This window comes from Trachurus trachurus (assembly GCF_905171665.1).
Source record: "Trachurus trachurus genome assembly, chromosome: 1".
Lineage (NCBI taxonomy): Eukaryota > Metazoa > Chordata > Actinopteri > Carangiformes > Carangidae > Trachurus > Trachurus trachurus.
This window is the reverse complement of record NC_139891.1, coordinates 39,299,378-39,307,886: the sequence shown is the minus strand read 5'-3', so window position 1 is coordinate 39,307,886 and position 8,509 is coordinate 39,299,378. Positions and strand designations below refer to the sequence as shown.

General features: G+C 44.4%; 1 protein-coding gene across 1 annotated transcript; it reads left to right on the top strand.

Annotated features, from left to right (window-relative positions):
* Positions 1–801: 801 nt before the first annotated feature.
* LOC310990649 (uncharacterized protein) lies at positions 802–7,187 on the top strand (the record flags this gene model as incomplete). The annotated part of the gene is made up of 6 exons (XM_083978121.1): positions 802–826; positions 5,742–5,860; positions 6,191–6,256; positions 6,528–6,593; positions 6,901–7,063; positions 7,177–7,187. 6 exons carry the CDS (start codon positions 802–804, stop codon positions 7,185–7,187), a joined length of 450 nt encoding a protein of 149 aa, XP_083834247.1.
* Positions 7,188–8,509: the final 1,322 nt, after the last annotated feature.

Here is an 8,509-nt window from a genome sequence, read left to right as displayed (position 1 = left end):
AACCACGTTACAATCCTTCTTCATTTTAGGTTTTGTTATCTGGCTCATCCTGCATTTAAATTATATAAGGAGGAAGGAGTTGTGTGTATAGAAGCATCTTTACATGTTTTCTATAATCACAGGTTGAAGTGTCTGTGATGTTTCCTGTGCATGTTATTTACCTGTGGACTTTGTGAACTTTGAGTTGAGTCACAGGTAAGAAGAGCAGCTACAAGTTCTGGTTTCCTCACTGTCCCAACTACTGAACATCTACAGTTACTCTGTAGGACATTTAATAAACCCACTCACAACAAACAGAAACAGGTTTGAAGAAACAACTAAATACCTCAAACGTCACTTTACCACATTTAATGTTTGATATGATACAAATGATTCCAACACAGCTTCACTCAGTGTCAGTGAGTCCCTCTGGTGGTGAGATAGTGGAGGGCAGTTCACTGACTCTAGTCCCAGTATTGACCAAGAGTTCATTCAGTGCTGTTTGGTGATTGTTCTCTGTTCATTTTAGTTCTACAAACATGAAAACAGGTAGAAGGTACTCAGTAGGCAAGGCAAGGCAAGGCAAGGCAAGGCAAGGCAAGGCAAGGCAAGGCAAGGCAAGGCAATTTTATTTGTATAGCCCGTTTTTACAAACAGTTTGTCTCAAAGGGCTTTACATCGCATCGTAACAACATCCTCTCTCCTTAGACCCTCACATCGACTGAGGAAAAACTCCATGGAAAACCCTTTTAACAGGGAAAAATCGGAGATTCAGTAGTGGTGCTGATGAACTGGTGAGCTGCTCATTCTGCTCAGGTGGACATGAGGGTGGTGCAGATGAACAGGTGTGAGTCTTGTGGTTATGGCTCTGACATTTAGCTGATGAATGCTGCAGTACTCTCCTCCTCCTCCTCTGCTGCCATGTGAGGATCATCCTCTCCAGGTTCTTTACTAATGCTATCGAGCTGACGGCTGAGATTTTTTTAAAAACCTAACTTTTTTTGTCCGCCTGCCTGATGTTGGATTTCAAAGTCATAGTTTTGAAGAGCCTCCAGCCATCAGGACTCCTGACACTTAGGATTCTTAGATTTTAAAAGTCCAGTGAGTAAAACATGGTTCATGTGGCTGTACCAATACAATACCAATGACCGACTGTTACGGTGCTAGGCTCGCCTCGGCTCTACCTAATCAAAACCCCCCTCCCAAAGGTTAGCCCAGCACCTAACATAAACCTACTAGTCCCTGCGTGATGCATCGACTTGTAAGTGAAGTTAATTCCCTGGGTGAGTGCATTTGTTTCCTATCCGGAGGGGGGTCGTGTGCTGTGGGAAAACTCACCCAGGTTAGCTGCGCGTGCCCTGTCCGTGGTCAGCTCCGGCCGTCTCCTTTGACTTCGGTTTCTCGGACAGCCCGCTCTTTGTTCAGTTGTTGAAGTTCATTAAATGTGGGTCAAAAAGAAAAACAAGTGGTGGTGTGGTGGATGTCGCTTCAGTCTTCTCGGTGTCGTTGAGTCGCCTTTTCCCTGTGGCGTCTCCCTCGTGAGCTTCTGCCTTCTTCCTCCTTCCGGCCCAAAATCCCAACCTCCTCCCCGGGAGCAGCTGCAACCAATTTTAAGAATCCCCCAACACCACGCCTCCTTCTCACGTGTATGTCAGTGAGTCCCTAGCAACCACTCTACCGTAAATCCCACCGGACTGACTCATAACACCGACCATGAAACATGAACAACATCAGCCCAGATGTTGTGTTGTGTGTTGTGAAACTGCATTAAGAACACAAGCATTAACACTCCCATCAGTCTTTGTACTTGGAACCATCTGCAGCTAAACCACCAGCCCCACCAGCGTTTGGCACCGGTTGCTTCAGAATTCACTTTTACTTCCAGGTGACTTTTAATCTTCTCCTGTACTTTATAGTAGAATAGAATGTCTTCATTGTCATTGTACACAGTACTGTCGCGGCCACACGCCATCCTGGGTACTAAAGATTTAATATTAGCGCTCTCATCGGTCGAGGCTTCAGGGATGACACAGTTGCACATACTTTCTGAAGGTGGAAAATGGAGCTTGGTGGGAGTCTGCTGCCATACTGCCTAATGTTTGACTTACCGACTGCTTCCTCCAGCCGCTCACCGCCTGCAGCTTTGTCCCAGAGGCCTTCCAGGGGTTGAGGTGCCCCACTTCAGAGGCGTTCAGCCGGCCACCTGCTCCAGTGTCATGGTTGCGTTGACTTTGGTTGGTCGACCCTCGGTCGCCGTTTAGTCGGTTCATTTGTTCGTTAGACGAGACAATAAATCAATTAAAATTCACTCTGGAAGTTGAGGGTGCTTCTTCTCTGTCTTTGAATCACTTTGCCGAGAGCCCGTCTCACCAGTCTACGAGGCCTCCTTTTGGCTTTTTCCCATACTGCCCCTCTCCTTCTGCTCAAGTCAAACTTAAGCAGCGCTGTAACCAGGCCACCAATCAAACATTACACACTATGGCAGCATCTCACAAACAACAAAATGTATAAATTCTTCTGAGACAGTGCGACATTTCAAAAAACAGATCAATCACACAAAATAAATCAAGTTAAACAACAATGTATCTCAATAAAATGAGTGTAGGATATGCATGTATGTTCACTATGAATTTACATTTGAAGATCTGATGGCCAAGTGGAAGAAAGTATCTTGAAGTCTATTTGTTTTGCTTTTCAAGCTTCACCTCTCAGGACTTCCTCTGTAGTTTATAAGAAGACAACATGACTGTAGTTCGCACTTGATCTCATGAATATTCATAATGTAAAGAGGAAGTTACTCGTCGTCTTTTAACAACTTGACTTCTGTCCTCTGAACACAGACGATCATCACCCTCCTCTCTTGTCAGACTAGAACTGGTTTTTGATCAGATTGATGTTTCTTTCATGCACTGTTGAGCAGCTGATGTGTTTTATTGTGTCTGAAGTCACACAGAGAGATGAGAGGAGCAGTGATGAGTTTAACAGCAGCATCAAGTGGATTTGTCCTCGTCCTTCTTCTCACTGTACCAGGTACTGTACATCTACATTTACTTTGTAGGACATTTAGTTAACACACAAGAAAAAAGAGGTTTGAGTAAATTCATAAATACCTCAATATTGTCCTTTATATGTTTCATGATTGATCTCATATGATGCAAATCATTCAAACACATGTGAGTCTTCGTTGTGTATCTGTGTTATTACACAGTGAAGCTGGTGCTGTTTCTATTAACTGGATGAATGAAGCTGTATGTGGTTCATCTGAAGGATTCAGTAACTGTAGAGTTTATCTACAAACGTCTGTACATTCAGTTTAAGAGAAGAAGAGAACAGCTACCAAGGCTCAAAATAAGGAACTAAATGTCAGTTAATTCTGTTACTTGGTGGTTTCAGTGTGATGTTTCCGCTCCATAGATGGTTCACAGTGACCTCAATCTGTGGTTATCTACACATCTATCACATACAGTAGCAGCAAAGTGTGAATACATGTATACATACTAAACAGAGTGAACAGTGGTCAGTAGTTTTCTGTTTGGACTTTTCCATGTGTGTGTGTTCACTATAGCTTCACAACAACATTGTTCACATTATGAGTTTAAATGTGAATAAAAAGGAAGAGACCACAGGAGAAAAACATGATTTCTCCTCAATTGCATATAAATAACAATATAGAACAATATCACAGACATGTTTGTCTTAAACTTGCAGTGAGACGTGTTGGAGCCAAGTAGTTTAGTAAATGTGTTTTAGTCATGTAGCAGGTTTACATGTTGAATTAGCTCCATAAAACTTCAGTGTTGTTCTGAGTCTGACTGTGGTTTCTGCTGTGCTCTGTGTTACAGTGATACAGGGTCAGAGTGACTGGGGAGTGACTTACACTGACACTCACATCTGTGCCTCTAAAGGATCAACAGTGGAAATGAGCTGCACATACAGTTACCCATCCTGGATAAGTATCTATTATACTAGTGTTCAGAAAACATTCTGGTTCACTAAGTGGATTAATTATGCTGTGGATCTGACAACAGACTCAGACTACAAAGGTCGTGTGGAGAATCACTGTGACTGGTGGGGTAAACGCTGCACTCTGACAATCAGAGACCTGAGAGAGAGCGACTCAGCTGTTTACAAGTTCAGATTCAAAACAAACAATGGAGGATACACAGGGGAACCTGGAGTGACTTTGTCTGTCAGAGGTAACGTTTTCACTGGAATATTTATCAGTTTGGTTCAAGTCATTGACGACTGAGAATCTTTATTTGTCTCTGTGTTTGTACTTTTCTAGTTCAGTTCATGTCTGTTCTTTCTTCACAGATCTCCCAGACCTCCAGGTGCTGGTGAAAAGATCATCAGACCAGGTAGAGCTGAAGTGTCACAGCAGTTTTAAAGCAGCTGATCGTCCTTCATTTGTCTGGTACAAGAACAAACTGAAGATGAAGGAGGAAACATTTTCCATCAGAGTCTCTGTTAATGATACCAACAGATATTCCTGTGCTCTTAAAGGATGTGAGGATCACCGCTCTCCTCCAGTGTGTGAGTTTACGCCACAGTTGGAGATGGTGCCGATCGATCGGCAACTGATCGGATCGGGCCGATATGATAAAAAAACGATCGATCGGGAAATCCAATCAAAGGTTAAAATCACCGATCCGATCGCATTATCCACCTTTTTCCGAACGTCAAAAACGTAAGCCAGTTTTGACCATAGATGACGTTCTGAAACTTGTGGATACATACAGCAGCATTTCCCTGCCGCATCCACACACGCAGACAGTAAAATAAGGCTGCCTGTATCACAATTGCATGTGTGTAATAGCCTATGGATCATGTAAAGCATGCACTAGAGGGAGTGAGCGTCTCTCCCTCCCTCTCTGCGTGTGTGTGACTGGAGCATAGACAGCTGCATCACCATGAAGCCCAATAGCGGCATTTGCTGGGATTAAAGTTCTCCGTCGCAACAACGGATTTCGACCAGTATGTGTGTGTTTGTGAGACACCGCGACGCAAAGTGCGAAGGCTCGCGCCGTGCAGCAATCGTTTCAGCGTCTGGTCTATTTTGTGCGTGAGTGAGAGAGAACCCGGTCGCTCTCGACACCGGCGGACCACGGTCCGAATCCCGCGGCTGGATTCCAAAATTTCCAAAAACAATCTTTTTTCCCTTAGGTGTGTGACTCAGTGTCACTCCCAGTAAGATGCTGTACTTGGTGTCTGCTCATCAAAATCCTCTACTGAAGGAAAGTCCAACAATGTGCAGACAGAGGACTATGAAGACTCCTGACTGAAAAAAACGTTATGAGTAGCAGGGCCGGTCCTAGAGTCTGGGGGGCCCAGAGCAAAGAAGCCCCCTTTTACATTTAAGTTCATTTCAGAGCCTGTACTTTCTTATTACTTGAGTAAAGGAGTTGAATCAGTACTTCTACTTTTACCAGAGTATTTTGCATGAGTGAATGAATTAATGGGGGAAAAAAAGAGTAAAAAAAAATATAAATATTAGTAATATTGTCCCATGTGATCGGTCGGTTCTGATCGGTAATCGGATCGGTGAGGCTTTAGGTGATCGGTGATCGGTATCGGCCCCCAAAAACCTGATCGGACCATCTCTATCCACAGTGTCACTAATACAATGTCAAACTAAAACCTTCCACTACACAGTTTATGTCTCATACTGGATCAACCTCTGTATAAACTATCAACTACATTATATTCACTTCTACTGTGAAGAGACAGTTAAAGTTGACTTCTCCTCATGTTTCCTCCTCCAGATGCTCCAAAGCTTCCCTCTGTGTCAGTGAGTCCCTCTGCTGAGATAGTGGAGGGCAGTTCAGTGACTCTGACCTGTAGCAGTGATGCTAACCCAGCAGCTAATTACACCTGGTACAAGGTGAAGGAAACATGGAAACGTATCAGTGACCAACCACAGTTTGTCTTCAGCTCCATCCAGCCCTCTGACTCTGGACAGTATTATTGTGCAGCTAAGAATGGGTGGAGATCAAATGGAGCATCGATCACCTTTGATGTCAAATGTGAGAGTTTATTTTAAACCTATATGAAGCTGAATATGAACCAAAAACAATGTTTTCCAGACACATAATGTATTATGCTGCCAAACAAAACTATGAACTGTTTCTCATTTAAAAACAACATGTAGCTCTGCAGTTAAACTGTGTTGTTGATGTTTCCTCCTCCAGATGCTCCAAAGCTTCCCTCTGTGTCAGTGAGTCCCTCTGCTGAGATAGTGGAGGGCAGTTCAGTGACTCTGAACTGTAGCAGTGATGCTAACCCAGCAGCTAAACTCACCTGGTACAAGGAGAAACAAACTCAGCTTCAAGGAGCAGAAGGAGTTTATCATTTCTCCTCCATCAGCTCTGAGGACAGAGGGACCTACCACTGCAGGTCTGAGAATAAATATGGACGGATCAACTCTACGTCTCTGATTATAGACATCCTGTGTAAGTAGAAGACACATCTTGAGATTCAAGTTGTACACAACAGTTTTAATGTTGCGTCTTCATGTTTCTCCTCCAGATGCTCCAAAGCTTCCCTCTGTGTCAGTGAGTTCCTCTGCTGAGATAGTGGAGGGCAGTTCAGTGACTCTGACCTGTAGCAGTGATGCTAACCCAGCAGCTAAACTCACCTGGTACAAGGACAAGAAACGTCTCAGTGACCGACCACAGGTTGTCTTCAGCTCCATCCAGCCCTCTGACTCTGGACAGTATTATTGTAGAGCTCAGAATAAGATGGGTACAAAGGAATCAGCACCTTTATCTATTGATGTCAAATGTGAGTGAGACAGTTTATTATAAAAATCTAAAGAAGCTGATAAACCATAATTTTTTTTTCAATGTAAAGCTTCTTATGCTGCCATAGACAGAAATATTGACCATGTTTCCTCCTCCAGATGCTCCAAAGCTTCCCTCTGTGTCAGTGAGTCCCTCTGCTGAGATAGTGGAGGGCAGTTCAGTGACTCTGACCTGTAGCAGTGATGCTAACCCAGCAGCTAATTACACCTGGTACAAGGAGGATGAAGACTCACCAAAAGCTTCAGGACAGATCTTCACCATCACTGAACTCCGACCTGGACACAGTGGGAATTATTCCTGTGAAGCCCAGAACACAAGAGGACGTCATAAATCCACCTTAAATCTGACTGTTGTTGTTTCAGGTGAGTTAATGTGTGTTAATCCTCTGTTGACTCAGACGTCCTGTAACTCCTTCATCAGTTGTCAGTCCCTCAAAGGAGGTTAAATTGAAAGCAACTGGACTTAGTTATTTGTCTAGGAAGACGTTTCACCTCTCATCCAAGAGGCTTCATCAGTTCATGTAGCATCTGACCAGTCGTTAAGCGACTGTCTTTGGTGGAAAGTTGGTTTCGACTTCGTTAGTGCGCTATTGTGTTATAACGACAGTCGTTGGAGTCACTTGCGACTTGTGAACAGTTGTTATTCTTTGAGGCTAGATTGTTGAATCTCCTGGGAAGGGATAAAAGGGCAAGGCAAGGCAAGGCAAGGCAAGGCAAGGCAAGGCAAGGCAAGGCAAGGCAATTTTATTTGTATAGCCCGTTTTTACAAACAGTTTGTCTCAAAGGGCTTTACATGGCATCGTAACAACATCCTCTGTCCTTAGACCCTCACATCGACTGAGGAAAAACTCCATGGAAAACCCTTTTAACAGGGAAAAATCGGAGAAACCTCAGGGTGAGCAACAGAGGAGGGATCCCTCACCCAGGACGGACAGACGTGCAATAGATGTTGTTACAGACAAGACAGTTTACAGTTTATGACACAGAATGTGTGAAATATGGAAATGTTTGCAAGAGTTGATGAAGGCAGCCTCTGGTGAGGGGGGGGCAGGGAGAGCTGGCCAGTTCGATGGGAGGGCTGGGTGGTAGACTGGTCCATGGGAAGGGAGGGGAGGCCGGTCTAACAGCAGGGGAAGGGGTGGGAGGGGGGGCGATGTAGGCGGCGGCTGGTGCAGAGAGATGGAGCTCCGGTCGATCTGCGGAAACACAGAGAGAGTGCGAGACACCAAGGCCAAACTACAAAGTACAACAGAAAATGACAGTTCAATAATATACTGAGGAGAAGAGAGGAGAGGAGAGGAGAGGAGAGGAGGGGGGGGGAGAGGAGAGGGCTCTGTGTAACCAGATGTGTCCCCAGCAGTCTAAGGCCCCATCCACACGAGAACGCGGCTTCACTGAATCCGATCTTTTTCTTAATCGTTTTGAAAAAAATCTCTGTAAACACGGCATCGTTTTCAGAAATATCTGCGTCCACACTGATCCAGTGAAAACGACCCAAAACGCTGTAGTACCTACATACTGCAGGCGTGTGTGTGGAGTGTGTGTGTCGCTGCAGCGCTGCTTGCCACACATAAACACTTAAGACAGCTGAAGAAGACGGGAAGTCCCCGCTGTAATTCAATAGAAGAAGAAGTTCCCCGCTGTATTCAAACTCAAACATGGATTAAATGTTGACAGGGAGTCGTGTCAGAGTAAATATGACGATCAGTGATGATTAAACAGACGTGATTC